The 25044-nt window shown below is 42.3% G+C and overlaps 1 protein-coding gene across 1 annotated transcript in view; it reads right to left on the bottom strand.

Annotated features, from left to right (window-relative positions):
• VPS8 (VPS8 subunit of CORVET complex) overlaps positions 1-25044 on the bottom strand; it is a 144655-nt gene that overhangs the window by 46839 nt on the left and 72772 nt on the right. The window contains exons 34-38 of the mRNA XM_083154376.1: positions 23485-23574; positions 19305-19351; positions 18271-18418; positions 16911-17000; positions 15410-15461 (exon numbers count right to left, since the gene is read on the bottom strand). Coding sequence (XP_083010502.1) covers positions 15410-15461; positions 16911-17000; positions 18271-18418; positions 19305-19351; positions 23485-23574 — 427 coding nt within the window. The remainder of the gene's footprint in view (positions 1-15409; positions 15462-16910; positions 17001-18270; positions 18419-19304; positions 19352-23484; positions 23575-25044) is intronic.

Genomic DNA, 25044 nt, shown 5'->3' with positions numbered 1-25044 from the left:
ACTACTCCAGCCATATGTGTTGAGGAACAGATCACATCTGAAAGATTCCACTTCACTTTTGAGAAAGCTGAGTGATTTTAAATGGGAAGAGAACCTACTCTGGCTCACTATTGACGTTCAGGCACTATATTCGTCCATACCGCATGAAAAAGGGATCGAAGCAGTGGCCACCGTTATGTCAGGCTATACGGACCATACCCCAGAGGAAATAAATTTTGTTCTTGAAAGTATGAGGTACATTCTTACCCATAACTACTTCGAGTTCAACGGAAAATACCATCTCCAAACCACAGGCACGGCGATGGGGACAAAATTTGCCCCATCGTTTGCCAACCTTCTGATGGGCGTTTGGGAGGAGCAGTTTGTATATGAGTCGAGGTTTAAAAATCATATCAGATTCTACCAAAGATACATAGACGATCTGATCTTAATCTGGTGTGGTGACCAAACTAGCATAGATCTGTTTATGGAGCATTTACAACTAAATGACTACAATCTGAAGTTCACGCACCAATCGAGTGCAACCAAGATTGAATATCTGGATCTTGAACTGACCGGCGTAGTTGGAGAGTGCATAAACACCAAAACCTTCTTTAAAAAAGTCGATACTAATAGTTTCATTCCTTTTAGCAGCTGCCACCACCCTAGGTGGAAAAATGACGTTCCTTATGCGCAGTTCAACCGCATTAGACGAAACTGTAGTAAACTTGAAGACTACAATGACCAATCCCTGATGTTATCCGAACGGTTTTTGGAGAAAGGATATGACCCTTTAAGAACTGAAGAGGCCCGCCAACGTGCAGCTAATAAAAACAGAGACGAAATTCTCAAAGCAACCGGTACACAGGGTACTTCCATCACCCAATACAAAAGACCGTTCATTACCCAGTTCTCAAGAGAAAGTAACACTATCAAAAGAATCTTGACCAAGCACTGGGACATTCTGCTTAAGGATCAAATTCTCGGGCCACATCTTCCTCCCAAACCCAATATTGTCTTCAAAAGAGCAACAAATTTGAAGAGTCTGGTGGCTCCCAGTAAATTGAAACTTACTCCTAAAATTAACGAGAAGAACAAATTTCTGGAAAGAGTCAATAGATGCAATCCCTGTAATAGGTGTATCTGCTGCAAGCATGTAGATAAAAAAGCCTTCAAATGTACCATTAATCAAAAAGAATACACAGCAAATTCTGTCACTACATGCAATTCCACCTATGTGGTTTATAGGATAACGTGCAGTTGTAACAAAACTTACATAGGCAAAACAAAACGCCAGCTGAAAATTAGAGTACAGGAGCATGTACGCAACATTAAGCACAAATTGTTAAATCATAGTCTTTCTAGACATTTTCTTGAGTTTCACAACTCATCGGTTGATGTCCACAATTTCATTTTTACAGTTCTTGAACAGATCTTCCAAGATCCTAGGGGAGGGGACAGGGACCTCACCTTGTCCAGGAGGGAAACCTACTGGATTTACTTCCTCAATTCACTCATGCCACAAGGTCTCAATGAAAGCATTGATATCGTTTCTTTCTTGGGATGAATCTTGAAAATTTTAAAAAAAATTAAAAAAGTATATTAATATTAGCCATCACAACCAATGGTTTTACACCCCATTATACATGGGTCACTTCCTGTTGTATGTCTTCCCCTTCTCTTCACCCCCCGAATGGAAAATATTCTAAATGTCTATTACGAATAGACCCTATTCAAATATGTCACTTTTCACTTTGAACTAGGGGTCTCTTTATACTCCGATATTTACACTCTAAATTTCTTGTGTAACTCACACAATATTCATAAAGTATGGGTCAGTGCAATCTTCTGCACTTACCGATTAAGTATTTGTTCACTTTTCGATATCGTTACTTTCACTAAGTGCACCATCCTGATACACATGTTCTATTAAGCACAGAAATGTCACTAAGGTGGTTTACCTTTATGTAAATGATGAATTACAAATCCATACTCTGTAAGGCCACAGTATATGGCCATTCTATCCCAATGATATGAGTACTCATTGTAATAGAGTAAATTTCATACCATGCTAACTCCTCGACCACTCACCTACTTAGTCAAAATTTTATATTTTATACTTTATAAAGCTGTTCATGATAATCCATTTTGAGTTAATTCATTTGGGTATAATTGTGTCTCAATAAAGTTAAGTCTATAGCCACATTTAAAAATGAGTGGGGTCTCACCATCTAATACGACCCTTAAGTCTTATTAAAAAAGTAATTATTAAAAGGAATAATAATATTCCTTATTACAAGAGTTTAATACTGGAGTAGGAAGAATCATCTATTACGACGATGTCACTAACCTCATTGAGAAGCACGCATTATAAATCTTATCAATGGTTTCATCCTCACTACTATTTATTCTTAGGCAGTTTCTGTATATCCCACACTTTTATTGTTATATACTATCAACGCACTATAGATGAGTACGCCTACACTGTACGTTGGAACGCGGAAGTCACAGCGTGGAACGCATTGTGTCATCTAATCAGCGGACACTGGTGACGCTGGTGACACTGTACGATGAAACGCGGAAGTCACAGCGTGGAACGCATTGCGTTATCTAATCAGCGGACGCTGGTGACGTTCCCTGAACCGCATATCTATATGCGGAAATGACGTAGCGTGGAACGCACAGTCATTTTCCCCCCCCTTTCAGCTGTTAGCCATAAGAAACGTAGCTTGGACCGCATATTGGGCGCGTACCACAGACGTCACGTGGAACGCACGTGACGGTACTATCACTGATCTCTGGTTATATCGATATAAATTGAAGGTGATTCACTATGGCAACTATCGCTGTAAATTAAGCTGTCCATTAAGGGTAAGCCCTGAATGTATATTTACTGGAAAGCATCGTATTATGCCATTTTCATTTTCTTCCCTAACCGGAAGTGACGTATCACTGTATCCCTATATATACCCGGCCAGTCTGTCCACCTGTTACCTGCAGTTGGTTCATTCTGGTGTATGCTGTGTTCCTTATCCAAGAGGTATGTTAATGGTTGAAATTTACTCTAATTGAATTATTTGGCTTGTCAAATAGATTATGCATGTAGTAATGCTTGATATAACTAAGGCACCTAATACGCTAGAACTTAGCAAATGCATAAATGGCTATGTATACTCAGAATTGGAATATGTATTACATTATCCAGTATCCACTATTGAAAAACTGTTATGATACACAGGAATGCCTGAGGTGTCATTGTTCTTTCTATCTCACTGATGGCTATACACATCATGAGACAATATATCAAATTGTATCAAATTGTATGTAACATTTTTTGTCCCATTGATGGCTATACACATCATGAGATTTTGTATCAAATCGAAATGTAATGTCTGTAGTTAAACACTGAATGTTATGGAATCGCTGGGATTTCAGTTAAGCACTGCCCCCAAAATGTTGATAGAGTAGAATATACAGTAATTTCAATCGCATATTATAGACATTGGAAAGCATTTTTTGATTGTTTAATATGACTGATCAGCCCTTACCCATTGATTCTATAGGAGTCCTCATTCTACGCTTCTTAGGACCCTCACACGTTGTCAGACTGAATTTTGGTATGTGCTAAATCTGTTTGAGATCACATTCCCTTTCTTTACTCTACTTACCCGCCCCCTTTTTTACTCTACTTGCTATTTTAAACTATATATTTAATTTTTACATTATAGATGCAGTTGTGATTTAAGTCTTTAATATTAAGATCCTCTATAGGATCCGAACGTTCAGAAAGGACTTCTACATTTTTCATATCCAAATTACAGTTGGAACTAGATACGTGCTTAAAATTGCACTAATTACCCTCATATTTTTCTATCCCCTCTTGCTCTCCTCCTTTTGTACTAATTAATTGATTATATTCATTATTTACATTATAGATGCAGCTGAGCACTATTCATTAATTATCCGCATAGGATCTGTCTTTTAGAAGGTACACATACCAGGGTGTGATTATTTTCACTACCCATCAACATACGGGTATGTACCTGTCCATCTATATATATATTTTTAAACAAAATTTAAATTTTTTTAAAGTGTCATAAAGCTAATGAAGTTCTCTCTACCACCATAGAAAAAAATTTTTATTACCCCTGAGGAAGTCGTATCGACGAAACGCGTTGGGTGTATTTTCTTGTTGAATCATACTGCACAGATGAAAACTACTTGTTTTTAAATAAATGTTGTATTAAATCAAAAATTGTTGATTTCATGCTATAATTGCCATTGATCATTGATTATTGGTTCTATTCTGGTGGTGGAATTTACATTAGGGGCGCACTCTGTTTTCTTCTTTTCTCCATTTCTTCCATTTCCCCCACTAACAGGGGGGACAAATAGAGGTGCTGCCCTGACTGATATTTTCTAGCGCATTGAAAGGGTATTTCTTTTGTTCTATCCCTATCGTCTGTTAGCTACCCCGAGATTTGCCGCTTATAAGGGCATAATGCCTTTGTTTAATGACAGATCTAAGAGATCGGCAAGAGCCAAAAATATCTTTCTGGAGGATGAGCAAGTGTTTGTATCGGAGGATGAAGATTATTTCAATCATTTGAATAATGTTGAGAAACTGGCCGTAAAAGAGCTGAAAAGCTGGTATGATATAACTACACTAGAGAAATATCTAGAAGTAAAACGAATACCAAGAGGGCTTAGAATTAATAAAATACCTACGTTTGGGAATGGAAATGAGAATTTCATTTCCTCATGGAATATGATACTTGAGGATTGTTCAAACAGATTAATGGCATTATTAATAAACGAAAGAAAGAAAGAAATGTCGAGGATCGAAATTGAAATTAACAAAATTGAGAAAATGGTTGAAAAATATAATGACAGCGAGGAGTTCAAAAGGGACCTAAGTGACCTCCAACAAAAACTAGACAAAACAGAAAACGAAATAATTCAAAGAAAGCAAAAAAAGTTTATTCGTGACAAAAATGATTATGTCAATGGCCAAATTTATAACTGGTCTAGTAATAATAGGATGGAACAAGACCCCCATAGAGGACCCAACAATAGATTCACTCAACAATACAGACCTTACAGAAAAGCACAATATCAACGTCGTGATTCTGAAAGATACCAAGATCGTAGATGGCAACAACCCGTCCACAATAATGAAAGGGGCGACCGTTCTCCAGCTAGGTTCCAGAGGGACTACTACCCTAGAGAAAGATATAACACATACCGGAATAGAGGACCCCATGAATATGAAAAGAACCGCTATCAAAGAGACCGAATACCTTCCCATAGAGAGAGGACAAGAAGATATAGAACTCCTTCACAAGAAAAACTCAACCTGAACCAACATCATTTTTTAGGAGAGAGAAAGACCTCTTACCTCCAAAAAGAGGATATATTATACGACAGACTAGACTCCCCCCAAGGCACAAAACGTGGGTTCAACAGCGGCGAAGAGGGTGCAGAGGCGGCAGAAGTAAGCCCAAAAAGGAAATTCCCGAATCTACAAGGGAATCCAAAACCGGGGTTGTTAACCTCTCTCAGAAGGACCTTTCCCCAACAGAGATCGCACTACTAAATAAAGGCCTGAAGTTTGCTCCGGATAATCATACAGATAAGTTTAATCTATTCATTGATTTGAATAAATATCTGAGAAATCTGACATTGCAAAGGCATTTCCTGAAGAACCCGCCAACTGAATCCAAAGAGAAAATTCTACCACGAGTGTCTAATCATTCCAAATTTTATCCAATTGAATCCAAAGGGAGCAACTTAGACATCTTCTATAACCTCGTGAACGACGACTTCAAGAAAATTAAGTCTTCTAATACGAAATATCGAGGGAATCTAAATCCGCAAGAAAAAAAGGCTCTACAAAATCTGAAGAAAAATGAAAATCTCATTATAAGGAATGCGGATAAAGGAGGAGCAGTAGTGGTGCAATCCAGAGAAGTATATCTAGAGGAGGCCACCAAACTACTTTGTGACGGTTGCACCTACACTGAACTGACAGAAAACCCTACTGAATCATTTCGTGACGACCTTTATAAATTATTGTATGATGCTAAAACCAAAAATCTAATCACCAATGAAGAGTTCGAGTATCTGTATGTCAAACACCCTCTAACTCCCATTTTCTATCATATTCCGAAAATCCACAAGGACAGTCAAAAACCTCCTGGACGTCCAATTGTGGCGGGCATTCAATCCTTAAGTAGTAACTTATCCCATTTTGTAGATCTACTACTCCAGCCATATGTGTTGAGGAACAGATCACATCTGAAAGATTCCACTTCACTTTTGAGAAAGCTGAGTGATTTTAAATGGGAAGAGAACCTACTCTGGCTCACTATTGACGTTCAGGCACTATATTCGTCCATACCGCATGAAAAAGGGATCGAAGCAGTGGCCACCGTTATGTCAGGCTATACGGACCATACCCCAGAGGAAATAAATTTTGTTCTTGAAAGTATGAGGTACATTCTTACCCATAACTACTTCGAGTTCAACGGAAAATACCATCTCCAAACCACAGGCACGGCGATGGGGACAAAATTTGCCCCATCGTTTGCCAACCTTCTGATGGGCGTTTGGGAGGAGCAGTTTGTATATGAGTCGAGGTTTAAAAATCATATCAGATTCTACCAAAGATACATAGACGATCTGATCTTAATCTGGTGTGGTGACCAAACTAGCATAGATCTGTTTATGGAGCATTTACAACTAAATGACTACAATCTGAAGTTCACGCACCAATCGAGTGCAACCAAGATTGAATATCTGGATCTTGAACTGACCGGCGTAGTTGGAGAGTGCATAAACACCAAAACCTTCTTTAAAAAAGTCGATACTAATAGTTTCATTCCTTTTAGCAGCTGCCACCACCCTAGGTGGAAAAATGACGTTCCTTATGCGCAGTTCAACCGCATTAGACGAAACTGTAGTAAACTTGAAGACTACAATGACCAATCCCTGATGTTATCCGAACGGTTTTTGGAGAAAGGATATGACCCTTTAAGAACTGAAGAGGCCCGCCAACGTGCAGCTTATAAAAACAGAGACGAAATTCTCAAAGCAACCGGTACACAGGGTACTTCCATCACCCAATACAAAAGACCGTTCATTACCCAGTTCTCAAGAGAAAGTAACACTATCAAAAGAATCTTGACCAAGCACTGGGACATTCTGCTTAAGGATCAAATTCTCGGGCCACATCTTCCTCCCAAACCCAATATTGTCTTCAAAAGAGCAACAAATTTGAAGAGTCTGGTGGCTCCCAGTAAATTGAAACTTACTCCTAAAATTAACGAGAAGAACAAATTTCTGGAAAGAGTCAATAGATGCAATCCCTGTAATAGGTGTATCTGCTGCAAGCATGTAGATAAAAAAGCCTTCAAATGTACCATTAATCAAAAAGAATACACAGCAAATTCTGTCACTACATGCAATTCCACCTATGTGGTTTATAGGATAACGTGCAGTTGTAACAAAACTTACATAGGCAAAACAAAACGCCAGCTGAAAATTAGAGTACAGGAGCATGTACGCAACATTAAGCACAAATTGTTAAATCATAGTCTTTCTAGACATTTTCTTGAGTTTCACAACTCATCGGTTGATGTCCACAATTTCATTTTTACAGTTCTTGAACAGATCTTCCAAGATCCTAGGGGAGGGGACAGGGACCTCACCTTGTCCAGGAGGGAAACCTACTGGATTTACTCCCTCAATTCACTCATGCCACAAGGTCTCAATGAAAGCATTGATATCGTTTCTTTCTTGGGATGAATCTTGAAAATTTTAAAAAAAATTAAAAAAGTATATTAATATTAGCCATCACAACCAATGGTTTTACACCCCATTATACATGGGTCACTTCCTGTTGTATGTCTTCCCCTTCTCTTCACCCCCCGAATGGAAAATATTCTAAATGTCTATTACGAATAGACCCTATTCAAATATGTCACTTTTCACTTTGAACTAGGGGTCTCTTTATACTCCGATATTTACACTCTAAATTTCTTGTGTAACTCACACAATATTCATAAAGTATGGGTCAGTGCAATCTTCTGCACTTACCGATTAAGTATTTGTTCACTTTTCGATATCGTTACTTTCACTAAGTGCACCATCCTGATACACATGTTCTATTAAGCACAGAAATGTCACTAAGGTGGTTTACCTTTATGTAAATGATGAATTACAAATCCATACTCTGTAAGGCCACAGTATATGGCCATTCTATCCCAATGATATGAGTACTCATTGTAATAGAGTAAATTTCATACCATGCTAACTCCTCGACCACTCACCTACTTAGTCAAAATTTTATATTTTATACTTTATAAAGCTGTTCATGATAATCCATTTTGAGTTAATTCATTTGGGTATAATTGTGTCTCAATAAAGTTAAGTCTATAGCCACATTTAAAAATGAGTGGGGTCTCACCATCTAATACGACCCTTAAGTCTTATTAAAAAAGTAATTATTAAAAGGAATAATAATATTCCTTATTACAAGAGTTTAATACTGGAGTAGGAAGAATCATCTATTACGACGATGTCACTAACCTCATTGAGAAGCACGCATTATAAATCTTATCAATGGTTTCATCCTCACTACTATTTATTCTTAGGCAGTTTCTGTATATCCCACACTTTTATTGTTATATACTATCAACGCACTATAGATGAGTACGCCTACACTGTACGTTGGAACGCGGAAGTCACAGCGTGGAACGCATTGTGTCATCTAATCAGCGGACACTGGTGACGCTGGTGACACTGTACGATGAAACGCGGAAGTCACAGCGTGGAACGCATTGCGTTATCTAATCAGCGGACGCTGGTGACGTTCCCTGAACCGCATATCTATATGCGGAAATGACGTAGCGTGGAACGCACAGTCATTTTCCCCCCCCTTTCAGCTGTTAGCCATAAGAAACGTAGCTTGGACCGCATATTGGGCGCGTACCACAGACGTCACGTGGAACGCACGTGACGGTACTATCACTGATCTCTGGTTATATCGATATAAATTGAAGGTGATTCACTATGGCAACTATCGCTGTAAATTAAGCTGTCCATTAAGGGTAAGCCCTGAATGTATATTTACTGGAAAGCATCGTATTATGCCATTTTCATTTTCTTCCCTAACCGGAAGTGACGTATCACTGTATCCCTATATATACCCGGCCAGTCTGTCCACCTGTTACCTGCAGTTGGTTCATTCTGGTGTATGCTGTGTTCCTTATCCAAGAGGTATGTTAATGGTTGAAATTTACTCTAATTGAATTATTTGGCTTGTCAAATAGATTATGCATGTAGTAATGCTTGATATAACTAAGGCACCTAATACGCTAGAACTTAGCAAATGCATAAATGGCTATGTATACTCAGAATTGGAATATGTATTACATTATCCAGTATCCACTATTGAAAAACTGTTATGATACACAGGAATGCCTGAGGTGTCATTGTTCTTTCTATCTCACTGATGGCTATACACATCATGAGACAATATATCAAATTGTATCAAATTGTATGTAACATTTTTTGTCCCATTGATGGCTATACACATCATGAGATTTTGTATCAAATCGAAATGTAATGTCTGTAGTTAAACACTGAATGTTATGGAATCGCTGGGATTTCAGTTAAGCACTGCCCCCAAAATGTTGATAGAGTAGAATATACAGTAATTTCAATCGCATATTATAGACATTGGAAAGCATTTTTTGATTGTTTAATATGACTGATCAGCCCTTACCCATTGATTCTATAGGAGTCCTCATTCTACGCTTCTTAGGACCCTCACACGTTGTCAGACTGAATTTTGGTATGTGCTAAATCTGTTTGAGATCACATTCCCTTTCTTTACTCTACTTACCCGCCCCCTTTTTTACTCTACTTGCTATTTTAAACTATATATTTAATTTTTACATTATAGATGCAGTTGTGATTTAAGTCTTTAATATTAAGATCCTCTATAGGATCCGAACGTTCAGAAAGGACTTCTACATTTTTCATATCCAAATTACAGTTGGAACTAGGTACGTGCTTAAAATTGCACTAATTACCCTCATATTTTTCTATCCCCTCTTGCTCTCCTCCTTTTGTACTAATTAATTGATTATATTCATTATTTACATTATAGATGCAGCTGAGCACTATTCATTAATTATCCGCATAGGATCTGTCTTTTAGAAGGTACACATACCAGGGTGTGATTATTTTCACTACCCATCAACATACGGGTATGTACCTGTCCATCTATATATATATTTTTAAACAAAATTTAAATTTTTTTAAAGTGTCATAAAGCTAATGAAGTTCTCTCTACCACCATAGAAAAAATTTTTTATTACCCCTGAGGAAGTCGTATCGACGAAACGCGTTGGGTGTATTTTCTTGTTGAATCATACTGCACAGATGAAAACTACTTGTTTTTAAATAAATGTTGTATTAAATCAAAAATTGTTGATTTCATGCTATAATTGCCATTGATCATTGATTATTGGTTCTATTCTGGTGGTGGAATTTACATTAGGGGCGCACTCTGTTTTCTTCTTTTCTCCATATATATATATATATATATATATATGTGTGTGTGTGATATGTAATTGAAGCTCTGCTGTCTGTACTGCAGCTTCCACTGATGAATATATGTAGACAGAACAATTATGCAGAATAGCTAATGAGCTAAAACATCGGAATCCCGGCGGGTGGTATCCTGGCAGCCATAATGCCAACAGCAGAATTTTGACGTTCAGAACCCCAGAGAGTATTGTAACACTGACCCACCCCTCCTGCAGACTAACATTAACCCACCCACAGGCAGGTCCGTGATGTAGCGCTTTCTCAGATGTTGTTCAATGTCCCGTGGAGCTCCGTGCGGCTTCAGCGATAAAACCGGAAGTTCGGGCAGCGTGTTTCCGGATCACGCTCCCGGCACCCAACGCGTTTCGAATGTACCAATCTTTGTCAAGGATGATGCTCCCTTGCAGGAGCTGGCTTTTTATTGCGTAAAAACTTTATTTAAATGTTTAAAAAGGACACTTCTTTTTTTTGTGTTATCGGAAGTGGTCACAGGAAGTGGTCATACTTCCAGCGGCAAGCACATGTTCTATCAGAAAAAGGGGGAAAAGGAAAAAATGGGGAATGCTGTTTGTATGGGTTGTTTGTGGTTTTGGTGAAAAAGATATGATTATTACTGTTTATGAATGAGGTTTTTAGAGAAAGACGTTGAGATCTATGTCTATATTTAGTCCTGATGGGGTTAGCGTTTTTAATTCATAGATCCATTTTGTTTCACTCCGTCTTAGTTCTGTCACGATGTCTCCTCCTCTCCAGTGGGGGGTGATTTTTTGAATCACTGTGAACTTCAAAGTTGAAGGGTCTTTATTGTGGTGTTTTGCATAGTGATCTGATACGCTGTGTGTTACCATGCCTCTTTTGATGTTATATATATGCTCTGCCAACCTGGTCCGCATTTTTCTTTTTGTTTGGCCAACATATTGATATTTGCAGGGGCATTCCAGAACATAAATGACCCCTGTTGTTTCGCAGCTGGTCTGTTGTCTCAATTTGTACTCTTTCATTGTTTGGTTTGAAGTGATGGTTTGTGTAGGTTTTGTTATTTTCTTATTTGTGGTTTTGCATCCCATGCAGTTTAGACATGGGAAGAATCCGGGTGATGTTGTTTTTTTTGTTTTTGTGATCCATTGGTATGTAACTTCTTGTGAGTTCTTGATCCAGGGTTGTGGCTCGTCTGTATATGATTTTTGTTTTTTGAGGGATGATCTGGTGTAATTCTGGGTCTAATTGAAGTACATGCCAGTGTTTGTGGAGAATGTCTTCTACTTGTTTGAAATTGCTGCTGTACTGTGTAATGAAGGTAACTTGAGGGTCAAATTCTGCTGTTGTTTTTTGTTTGTATTTGATCATTTGTTGTCTGTCCATCTGTTGTATTCTTATTCTGTCCTCTTCTAATTTCATTTCTTCATAACCTTTTTGCACAAATTTTTGTTTTGCTGCTAGACTTTGTTCGTTATATGTTTCTACTTCCGTGCAGTTTCTTTTTATTCGCCGGAAGTTTCCATTGGGGATATTCTTCACCCATTTGCGGTGGTGGTTACTGTTATGCGGTAAGATGTTATTTCCATCTACCTCCTTGGTGTGGGTTCTGGTCAGGATTTTATTTTCTTTAATAAATATTTTTAGGTCCAAAAAGACTATCATCTCCTTACTTGTTACTGTTGTGAATTCAAGGCCATAGGTATTGGTGTTCAAATAGGTCTTGAAGAGTTCTAAGTCGTCTTCTGGGCCGTCCCATATGAAGATGACGTCATCTATGTATCGATGCCAACTTATTAGATGTTTCCTATAGATATTGTTGGACCAGATTTGCTCGTTTTCCCATTTCCCATTTTCACGGGTTGGTGATCATGAATGTTACCACCTACAAGGAAGAGGCAGAAAGACTACTGTCGGACGAAATCACCTACCGCAAACTACATGCAGACCCAACGAAAAGCTTCCAGGAAACTTTAAAAAATCAACTGGAAGAAGGACTTGAGATGGGAATACTTACAAAAAAAGAATTTGACTTCATTAACATCACTGACCCAAAAATTCCAACGTTCTATCACCTACCCAAAATCCATAAAGACCTGCAAAATCCACCAGGAATTCCAATAGTGTCTGGAATTGGATCAATAACCACAAACCTCTCTAAATACATAGATACGTTCCTTCAACCGGTGGCCAAGAAACAAACCAGCTATCTACAAGACACCCTCCATGTATTACAAATTCTTAAGGACATTAAATGGGAACCAACTTATACATTACCGCATAACAGTAACCACCACCGCAAATGGGTGAAGAATATCCCCAATGGAAACTTCCGGCGAATAAAAAGAAACTGCACGGAAGTAGAAACATATAACGAACAAAGTCTAGCAGCAAAACAAAAATTTGTGCAAAAAGGTTATGAAGAAATGAAATTAGAAGAGGACAGAATAAGAATACAACAGATGGACAGACAACAAATGATCAAATACAAACAAAAAACAACAGCAGAATTTGACCCTCAAGTTACCTTCATTACACAGTACAGCAGCAATTTCAAACAAGTAGAAGACATTCTCCACAAACACTGGCATGTACTTCAATTAGACCCAGAATTACACCAGATCATCCCTCAAAAAACAAAAATCATATACAGACGAGCCACAACCCTGAATCAAGAACTCACAAGAAGTTACATACCAATGGATCACAAAAACAAAAAAACAACATCACCCGGATTCTTCCCATGTCTAAACTGCATGGGATGCAAAACCACAAATAAGAAAATAACAAAACCTACACAAACCATCACTTCAAACCAAACAATGAAAGAGTACAAATTGAGACAACAGACCAGCTGCGAAACAACAGGGGTCATTTATGTTCTGGAATGCCCCTGCAAATATCAATATGTTGGCCAAACAAAAAGAAAATTGCGGACCAGGTTGGCAGAGCATATATATAACATCAAAAGAGGCATGGTAACACACAGCGTATCAGATCACTATGCAAAACACCACAATAAAGACCCTTCAACTTTGAAGTTCACAGTGATTCAAAAAATCACCCCCCACTGGAGAGGAGGAGACATTGTGACAGAACTAAGACGGAGTGAAACAAAATGGATCTATGAATTAAAAACGCTAACCCCATCAGGACTAAATATAGACATAGATCTCAACGTCTTTCTCTAAAAACCTCATTCATAAACAGTAATAATCATATCTTTTTCAACAAAACCACAAACAACCCATACAAACAGCATTCCCCATTTTTTCCTTTTTCTGATAGAACATGTGCTTGCCGCTGGAAGTATGACCACTTCCTGTGACCACTTCCGATAACACAAAAAAAAGAAGTGTCCTTTTTAAACATTTAAATAAATTTTTTACGAAATAAAAAGCCAGCTTCTGCAAGGGAGCATCATCCTTGACAAAGATTGGTACATTCGAAACGCGTTGGAAGCCGGGAGTGTGATCCGGAAACACGCTGCCCGAACTTCCGGTTTTATCGCTGAAGCCGCACGGAGCTCCACGGGACATTGAACAACATCTGAGAAAGCGCTACATCACGGACCTGCCTTGCCCTATCCCATACAACGTAAAAAGGTATTGTAGGGACATTGTAGACCGCTTTCATTCCATTCCCTGGAGCTACCTTTTCTAAAAAAAAAAAAAAAATAACGCTACCACCATATATTCAAAGAAAGGCTGTAAACATATTTTACTAACCCCGTTTTTCTCAACAGGCAAGCACATCGCTCTTTCAATAATTTTCATTCTTTTATTATATATTTTTTTCGCTGTTTTATTTAGTTATTCTTTCCCAAATCCCTTTTATTTTTATTTCCATTACCCAACAAGCGCCTTAAATAATTATATTTTACCATAAACTATACCATTAAGGCTGCTCAAAATCCCAGCGCAGTTAAACTAACACTATTATTAACCCACCCACCCCCACAGCCTAACCCTAACCCACCTCCACAGCCTACCCCTCCTGCAGACTAACCCTAACCACCCCCACAGCCTACCCCTAACCCACCCAACCCCACAACTTAACCCTAACCCACCCACCCCACAGCTTAACCCTAACCCACCCACCCCACAGCCTAACCCTAACCCACTCCTCCTGCTGACTAACCCTAACCACCCCCACAGCCTAACCCACCCCTCATGCTGACTAAACCTAACCTACTCCCACAGCCTAACCCTAACCCACCCCTCCTGCTGACTGACCCTAACCACCCCCACAGCCTAACCCTAACCCACCCCTCATGCTGACTAACCCTAACCCACCTTCCCCACATCCTAACCCTAACCCACCCCTCCTGCTGACTAACCCTAACCACCCCCACAGCCTAACCCTAACCCACCCCTCCTGCTGACTAACCCTAACTGCCCACACAGCCTACCCCTAACCCACCCTTCCTGCTGACTTAACCTTACCCACCGACTCCCACAGCCTAACCCTAACCCACCCCCACAGCTTACCTTCAACCCACCCCTCCTGCAGACTAACCCTAATCACCCACCCCCACTGACTGACCCTAACTGCACCCACAGCCTACCCCTAACCCACCCCTCTTACAGCCTAGCCATAACTGGCCCCACACAGCCTACCCCTAACCCACCCCACCCACAGCCTAACCCTAACTGCCCCCACAGCCTACCACTCCCCCATGTACCTACTTCTGGTAATGATTGTTAGGATCCTGACCACATCTCAAAAACAGTCAGGTCCTACTAATAAATATCATTTTTAGGTGTTATCTGGGTAACAGACTCCTGCTGGGATCTGCAGGAATAGTATCAGCATGGTAGATATGGAGGAGACTTACCTGTACCATCCACAGCATCTGCCGTCAGTGCAGAGAGTCTGTCCTGCAGCCTCTGAGAGAGAGATAAATCACAAGCTACAGTAACACAAAACAACAGTGACACAATGTAACAGTGACACAATGTAACAGTGACACAATGTAACAGTGACACAAGCAACAGTAACACATTGTACCAGTGACAAAATGTATCAGCGACACAATGTACCATTAGCACAAGGACACAATGTACCAGGCTGGACCACGCACAGAACACATAAGGTGTATTATACAATGTACTAATGGACATCTGCTGCTAGATTACATATAAATACAGCTTGATATAGTCTTATATATAAATAATTCACTGGTATCCTCAGAAACTCGTGCTACGGGGACATCCATCCGTCTTCTCTTTTGGTTAAGTGCCACTAGGAGTTGGGGCAGTACCCGGTACGAGGAGGAAGGGGGCGTTATTCCCAGAGTGAGTGCCCATTTGGGGGTGATGATGAAGGGGGTAATGGGGTTACAAAAAAAGTGCAGGCGCATTGGGACAGTTTTCTGGGCATTCCAATGTCAGCCATATTGAATTGCAGGAGCTGTGTACATTGACCCCTGGATCTGCTTCATTTACCAAACCTCCAACGGCTCGGTTATTTCACCGTCATTTAGTGAGGACTCCATTGCATGAATCTAATCTGAAGGAGGCCACACACGCACCGATCCCGGTGGTGCGATGCTGTACGATGGGGTGCGCGCTCCCGCGGCACCTCATCGCACAGTACAAAAAGTATGTGCTGCACATACTTTTTGTACTAGCTTTTTCTAGCACAGCATCGCATCGCATGCACATCGTATGCACAAGGCATATGATGCGATGCTATGTGTGCTAGTTAAGCCCACAACGCACGCCGGCATCGGTGCGTGTGTGGGCTCCATAACCCACTAATCTAAATCCACAGATCTTCCTCCCGCGGTCTGCAACAGGTGACGTGCCACCTTTACCGTATCATAGTGAGCACCACTGGACAGTCGCATGCATTTTGCTTATTGGAACTACCTCCAGCGGTGAGAACCATTTGCCAAATTACCATTGTCTACCACTTTATGCTGTTTTATGAACAATATCATTGAGAACTGATTCCATTCTGGAAAAAAGGACTCAACCCGAATGAATCTGTGGTTATATATGTGATAATTAGTTTTATGAAATTATTATGGATTTGGGTGTTTGGCTGTTCGGATATTTGGGCCAGCATCGTTAACAATATTAAGTGTACGCACTAGAAGATATAGTAAGATATTGCTCAGTAAACTCTTTCGGAGCAATATCTTTTACTAGATCTTCTAGTGTGTATGGGGCTTTATATTATGTCCACAGGAGTTTGTCATATGTACTAAGTTGCAGATGGATCAGCGATAACAGACGCTGCTGTGTGCAACTCCGAGCCAGGCTACACACAGATGACGGCTGCCTATATCGGTAGATGTATAAGCGGGTGCGGCGCTACCGTAGTTACATTACCGTGAGCATGACTTGAAAAGCTGCCTGGATATCACCCTTCTTCTCCAAGAGGTAGGCCAGGGTTTCATGGTTATTGTGCTTCTGTGCAATCTGCAAAGACAGGAGGTGTAAGCTCCGTACAGTATGTAATAGATCTATCAGGGCAGGTGAACGAACTATGGATATCCATACTAACACCCACACCCACATATACATATATATATATATATGGTCAGGTTATATATTATCCAATAAAATGGCAATGCTGCTCCCCCCTTCTCATGGTGCAGCGGCACGAAGAGGGGGAGGAAGAGTAGAAGGAGGAGGGTAGGAATAGGAGGAAGAGGAGGTGGAATAAAAGGTGCCGGAAAAAAAGGAGGTGGAGGAGGAAGAGGGGGAGGAGGCGGAGGGCGAGAAGGAGGTGGGGGAGGAAGAGGAGGTGGAGGAAGAGGGGGAGGAGTGGGAGGAAGAGGAGGTGGAGGGGGAAGAGGGGGAGGAGGCGGAAGGTGAGAAGGAGGTGGGGGAGGAAGATGAGGGGGAGGAGGAAGAGGTGGAGGAGGAAGAGGGGGAGGGGGCAGAGGGGGAGAAGGTGGTGGGGGAGGAAGAAGAGGTAGAGGAAGAGGAGGTCGAGGAGGAAGAGAGGGAGGAGGCGGAGGAAGAGAGGGAGGAAGAGGAGGCAGAGGAAGAGGGGTAGGAGGCGGAGGAAGAGGGGTAGGAGGCGGAGGAAGAGGGGGAGGAGGCAGAGGGCAAGAAGGAGATGGGGGAGGAAGAGGGGGAGGAGGCGGACGGCGAGAAGGATGTAGGGGAGGAAGAGGAGGGGGAGGAGGAAGAGGTAGCGGAAGAAGAGGGGGAGGAGGGCGAGAAGGAGGTGGGGGAGGAAGAGGAGGGGGAGGAAGATGAGGGGGAGGAGGAAGAGGGGGAGGGGGCAGAGGGGGAGAAGGAGGTGGGGGAGGAAGAAGAGGTAGAGGAAGAGGAGGTCGAGGAGGAAGAGAAGGAGGAAGAGGGGGGAGGAGGCGGAGGAAGAGAGGGAGGAAGAGGAGGCAGAGGAAGAGGAGGCAGAGGAAGAGGGGTAGGAGGCGGAAGAAGAGGGGTAGGAGGCGGAGGAAGAGGGGGAGGAGGCGGAGGGCAAGAAGGAGATGGGGGAGGAAGAGGAGGGGGAGGAAGAGGGGGAGGAGGCGGATGGCGAGAAGGATGTAGGGGAGGAAGAGGAGGGGGAGGAGGAAGAGGTAGCGGAAGAAGAGGGGGAGGAGGGCGAGAAGGAGGTGGGGGAGGAAGAGGAGGGGGAGGAGGAAGAGGTAGAGGAGGAGGAGGAGGAGGAGGAAGAGGGCGAGAAGGAGGTGGGGGAGGAAGAGAAGATGGAGGGGGAGCAAGGGGTTCTCACCTGAATAGTCTCTTCCAGCCGGTAATGCTCCAGGATCTGCAGCATTGCAGTCACGCGACCAGGATCGTACTGGCACATGAGGTCTATGAAGAGCTCCGTGATGTGGGGCTGATTCTGCAGCAGCTCGGGGCTGAGCTGGGCTCCATCCCTGGCAAAATACACAGCAATGTGATGTGGTGGTACACAGCAATGTGACGTGGTGGTACACAGCAATGTGTCAAGGTGGTACACAGCAATGTGTCGAGGTGGTACACAGCAATGTGCAGTGTTGGAACACAGCAATGTGACTGGGTGGTACACAGCAATGTGACGCGGTGGAACACAGCAATGTGACGCGGTGGAACACAGCAATGTGACGCGGTGGAACACAGCAATGTGACGCGGTGGAACACAGCAATGTGACGCGGTGGAACACAGCAATGTGACGCGGTGGAACACAGCAATGTGACGCGGTGGTACACAGCAATGTGACGCGGTGGTACACAGCAATGTGACGCGGTGGAACACACCCTCAGACGGCACCTACAACAATCTACTCGTGACTCTACTCCAAAAATGCAGTGCTTTCTTTCCTGCATCAATTCGCTTATCATCCACCCAAGAACATCACTGGTCCTTTGTTTCCCATACCCAAATGGCACCCAAGGCCGTGCTGATGAGACCGCAAGCCAGGCCGCAGCAGTTCCTGTGTATAGGTCCCCCCCCTTCGCTGTGACTTCCTCACCCCACACCCCTGGATATACGCAGACAACTAAAACTACTGGAAGTGGTAACACCTGCAACTGTTACAGGATGTAGAAACTCCAGGGAAAAATCATGTGATAAGTACAGATTGTCCATCTTCATCATTGCTGACACTGGTTTTTTGTTATAAAGCATGTCCGTATTATAACTTTAAACATGATCTTAGTTCAAATGATGACACTGCTCTAATGCTTCAAGTTTCTTGGTGGTGGCACCGGTCACACACAGACACACACACACATGCACGTACACCCCTATAGCCGCGGCACATGGCATACAACACTACCAACCTTGGGTCAAGGAGACTTCTCAGAAACTGGAAAAGCAACAACGAATTCTGCAAAGAAAAAAAAAAAGAGTTTACATCGTATTCAGAAAGAAGAAAACTGCAGTCAGAAGTGGGGGGATGAAGCTGCGGGGGGATGGTGGGGGATAAAGGGAGATATCATAAGAGACGATATATTAACGAAATGTACGATGATGACCATCGTTAATGATGCATATCGTATAGTTTATACACACTATCGATAACAATGCGATGGGTCGTTAGCGATGTCCTCCATCCTTTGTACATGCAGGGCAACAGAGGAAATTGGTAGCAAGGTCCCCATCCCCCTGCTGCGACCGGGGGGGGCAGGGGGATAGTAACCACGCATTTGCCAATGCTAGCCCTGTGCCCATCACTCCCGATATCACGCTGGGTACACATCGTCTAATGTGTGCCCAACTATAGACAACAATTCAAATAACGATAAACAATGTTGGGTAGATGTATCAGGACTTGGAGAGATGAGACATTCCCTCAAGGCAACCATTCAGCTTTTGGTATTTATCTAGCCCAGTATTTTAAAATGACAGCTATAAGTTGATTGGCCACTTTGACTAACTGCTGCACTTTATCTCTCTCCAAGAATCGATACACCTCCCCCTACATAAAATAAACAATCTTGTTTACCAAACACAGCTGAATAATGGTAAATCATGTTAGATACAAACACAACACAACAACCTGATGAGGCTGCAGCCTGAACGGCCCTGCGTTTACTTATTGCCAAAACCTTTAACATCGAATCGCCTGCTTAGCGCGGAACAGAGGCTAATGGTGATACGTGGGTCATTACAGCACGCAGAACTCGTCTTCATGCTAAATAACAAGCATCCATTCTTCTGACAGACATCTGCAAGAAATCGAAGCCTGAACCCGGCTCGGGGCTAGAACAGTAGGACGGCCATTTACGCGGCAAGTTACAGAGACAAGTGATATAAAAGAGATTGCACGGAGGAGGTCAGGGAGAAGGGAACCTGCCTTTGTTAGGAATGTGCTAATGAACTCATTAAGTGTCTGCCAGCAGAGATGATTCAATTGGAACGGTTAGAGGTAGGCGAGAATAGACGGGGAGCAAAGGCTGGTAAATACGTCTCACGGCTTTCATCTTTCATCAAACGCAAGACAGAGCAGGCTGGACAGGCTTCGGCACGACTCGAAAAAATATCCGGCGAGCCGCGAGCACGGAGAGCTGCGTCCAGGTAAGACGTCAACAAAATGATTAGTATATTCACGGGTAAATAATGATGTAGGGATCATCCCCTTGTGACTCTTGATTCTAGTTTTGCAAAGTTAACTCAGTAAGGGGGGTGGGGGGATTTATCGAGCATTGGAGAGAGATACACAAACTTTTCTGTCACTCATGGTTAGTGGTTGGGTGAAGCCATTTATTGTCCAACAACTGTGTTTACTCTTTTTTAAATCATAATGACAACAGAAATTACACAAATGTCCCTGATCAAAAGTTTACATACCCTGGAGATTTTGGCCTCATAACATGCACACACGTTGACACAAACGGTTTGAATGGCTACTAAAGGTAACCATCCTCACCTGCGATCTGTTTGGCTGTAATCAGTGTGTGCATGTATAAAAGGTCAGTGAGTTTCTGGTCTCCTGAAAGACCCTTGCATCTTTAATCCAGTGCTGCACTGACGTGTCTAGATTCTGAGTCATGGGGAAAGCAAAAGAAATTGTCAAAGGAACTGCAGGAAAAGGTAATTGAACTGTATAAACCTGGAAAGGGATATAAAAAGATATCCAAGCAAGTAAGAATGCCAATCAGCAGTGTTCAAACTCTAATTAAGAAGTGGAAAACTAGGGACTCTGTAGAAACCAAATCACGGTCAGGTAGACTAACAAAAATTTTAACCACAACTGCCAGGAAAATTGTTTGGGATGCAAAGAAAAATCCACAAATAACTTCAGCTGAAATACAGGACTCTGAAAAAAGTGGTGTGGTTGTTTCAAGATGCACAATAAGGAGGCATTAGAGGAAAAATGGGCTGCACGGTCGAGTTGCTAGAAGAAAGCCATTACTACGCAAATGCCAAAAAGCATCCCTTACTTACAATACTCCAAACACCACAGAGACAAGCCTCAAAACTTCTAAAACAAAGTAATTTGGAGTGATGAGACCAAATTTGAACGTTTTGGCAACAGCCATAAACGTTACATTTGGAGAGGAGTCAACAAGGCCTGTGATGAAAGGTACACCATTCCTACAGTGAAACGCTGAGGTGGATCGCTGATGTTTTGGGTATGTGTGAGCTACAAAGGCCCTGGAAACTTGGTAGAAATTGATGGCAAGATGAATACAGCATGTTATCAGAAAATACTGGAGGAAAATCTGCATGTTGGATGTTCCGACATGACAATGATCCAAAACACAAGGCCAATTCAACCTGCCATTGGCTACAGCAGAATGAAGTGAAGGTTCTGGAGGGCCATCTTGGAGAAAGAGGAGATAAAATGGAAAGGGCCTGATTAAGGACTGCTCGCCAGGCTCTGTAGATTTGCTGCTTAGCGAGCATGTAAATGATGCCCCGCCGAACGCACCCCCACGTCACCTAGCGAGCAGACGTGTACGCTTACGCTTCGAAAGCACTTCGGTCTGAAAAGTCTATACTTACTTTTCAGATGGCCCATTTCCGCTGAATTGGGGGCGGGCTCTGAAGTCATGTGATGTCAGCTGCCCCCGCCCCGAGGACGCGCACCTGAGTTTGCAGAGGGTTGGCGCGCCCATAAAAAGCTGGGTGGTCCCCCTGCATCCGCCCCCTGCCCGCCCATCAGTGAGCCGACGCCCCAGAGAGTGTGCATTTGCTCCAGGAGTTTGCCATCGACCAGCTGAGCGAATTCGCACCTGACAGAACCGGTCTGAATCGCCTCCAAAGTACCAACCAATCCGCTCTTAATGGTCATTTTTCAAAGTCAGTAAAATCACAGTTTGGACCTGTATGGTTGGTACTTTAACCCTCCCTAAAATATGAAACCTCTCCCTCTATGGCTCCAAGTCCCCCAAAACCAATCTGTATGGAAACAGGAAAGTTTTTGAATCTTTTTAGAGAAAAGTCCATTTGAGGAAAACACCTTACAAATAATAATAATAATTATTATTATTATTATTAACATATAACATTGAAGATGGATAAAACCATGCAGGTGGGGCAGATGTAACATGTGCAGAGAGAGTTAGATTTGGGTGTTATTTTTTTTCTGTGCAGGGTAATTACCGGCTGCTAAATTTTGACATTACATTTCAGTTTGAACACACCTCACCCAAATCTAACTCTCTGCACATGTTACATCTGTCCCACCTATGCAAATACAGTTAAGTGCTCCCCAACAGTGCGCACAGCAGCCTATCTAGTGATGTATTGAGGGTTTTCCTTTTTCCCTCACAGTGATAGATACAGACAAGAGGTATACATAACTTATGACCAGGCGCTGGTATGTTCAAGGTATACAGTATGGTACTTCTCCGCCGTAGTAATGATAAATATCATGCGGAGGAAAGACAATAATATAGTGAAGTACAGTGGGGTACAACAAACAAAGAATTTAATTGGTACAGAACAATGTCTGGTAGGTCACATTCAGATCCTCCAGATAAAAACATATATATTTAAAAATTCCAATAAATCAAGGGTATGATAAAAAATCCAAATGAGAGGGGTTTCTTATTGGCTCAACACATGGGGCAATTACCGGAAGGGATGGAACTGATGGCCAGTTCAAATAGCGCATGTGAATCTGTCCCGGGGCAAATCACGAGTCATCAGCTTCCCCAAATTCCGGCACTCTGCTCCAGAGTCAGCACCGCCAAGGCTCCCAGTCTGGGGGCGGCGGGGCGGCCGGGGGGGGCTCGACGGGGCGGCGGCGGGGGGGTGGGTATGGGCGCCCCCCCCTAACGGCGGGGGGGCGCCCAAAACGTAGCTACGCCACTGGTCAGAATTAGTCCCATATAACAATAAAGGAACGTCAGGGGCCACTTGGCTGTAAGCTCTGGGCCCCCAGGGACTCCGTACACATACAATAACAGAAAGCACTATAGGCAGATAGGTGACTGGGTAATATTACTGACTACATTACATCAGACAGGAGACACAGAACAATGTATAGAACCATAGGATTATATGCAATACCTGGAGTTTGCCAATGACTTCGTCCAGCTGTTCATTGAAGTGGGTGCACACCAAATCAGCGGCTTTGCTTGGACTCAGCGTAACCAGCTCCTAACGGGCACCAAGAGAAAACAAAGTGAGCTGGAGAATTTGCAAAAGAAAATAAAGTCTGAAGCATGAACACGGAACAGAGGAAGAGTCTGATGGAGAACCGGTGTCAGGGAACATAGGTTTAAATATATGGTATCTATCCCCATAAAGACCAGATTTATTAAGCTAGGTGAAGTGATAAAGTGTCTGGTTTTTATCACTGGCCAATCAGCTCCTACCTGTGAAGTTACACGCCTGGTTTGAAAAATGACAGGTAGGAAATGATTGGCTGGTGTTAAAAACCAGGCACTTTATCACTTCACCGAGCTTAATAAATCTACCCCATTATGTGCAAGGTGAGAGATGTAAATTGACAGTTAGGAGCTGACTGGATGGAGCATTATAACCTTGCACATAATGTTCCTTATGGGGATAGATCCCACTTCTTACCCCACAAACCCATTTCATTGTACTTGTTATTATACTAACATGTCACCAGCTGATCACTAACATTACGGAGCCCCCATCACCTATGGCGTGGGAACCGATATTCTATGACACCACATTTACTAGTAACAGTGATGTCATCGCCTCACTACGATAGTGATGTCATCGCCTCACTACGACAGACAGCGTCCATGGGGACCTATGTCGACATACACACCGGAAAAAAATATTTTCTTTCATTACTGTTGATGTAGACGATGTCGACTATTTTTAGGCATCTAACTAGATGCTGTCGACTAAGATTGGTCGGCCATGTGACTGTCGATCTAGACGCCGTTGTTTCGCTATCACCCTTGGGGTGAGTTATATGGTGAGGGGCGGGCTTTGCTTGGATTTGCCACATATTTCATGATTGGCAGCCGTCAGCACTGATCTGGCCCGTTACAATGACCATCACTTGAATTGGTCCTGGACAACCAATTTAAGGCACCCAGGGTGGCCCGGCACACAGTTTGGGAACCACTGTCCTAATGGGGTTTGATAGGAAATCCCGGTGGTCGGAATCCCGGCATTCAAAATGCCGATGCCGGCAAAAGTCTGAAATATTCTAAAAAAAACATGTTTTTTGGAATATTTCGGATAAGAGATCTCTGGATACGGGAGACTCGACCTGTACATAAGAATATTAATGGTATCCCAATTTCTGAATAAGGATACTAATCTCATTAATTAATATTAATATAAACACACACACGCACACACACATATATGTAATCTCTCTCTCTCTATGTCTAGTGTCAGATTGTGTGTTAATGAAACACTGCCATCTGTTGGCACCGAGTGAGACTATCTCTCACACATGCACAAACACAGAGGCAATCACAAGTTAGCAGACTAGCTTCTGTAGAGGAATCCAATGGCTGCCAGGGGACACCGTGGACAGCTGGGGACCGCCAGGCGACCAGGTGAGTATGTTAAAAAAAAGAAATATTCCGAAATCTGGAATAATCCCTTATCCATATACATACAGACACACACACACAC

This window comes from Crinia signifera, chromosome 7 (genome assembly GCF_055691185.1).
Source record: "Crinia signifera chromosome 7, ASM5569118v1, whole genome shotgun sequence".
In the NCBI taxonomy this organism is placed as follows: domain Eukaryota; kingdom Metazoa; phylum Chordata; class Amphibia; order Anura; family Myobatrachidae; genus Crinia; species Crinia signifera.
Note: the sequence above shows the minus strand (reverse complement) of the source record. Positions and strands in the feature narration are given on the sequence as shown.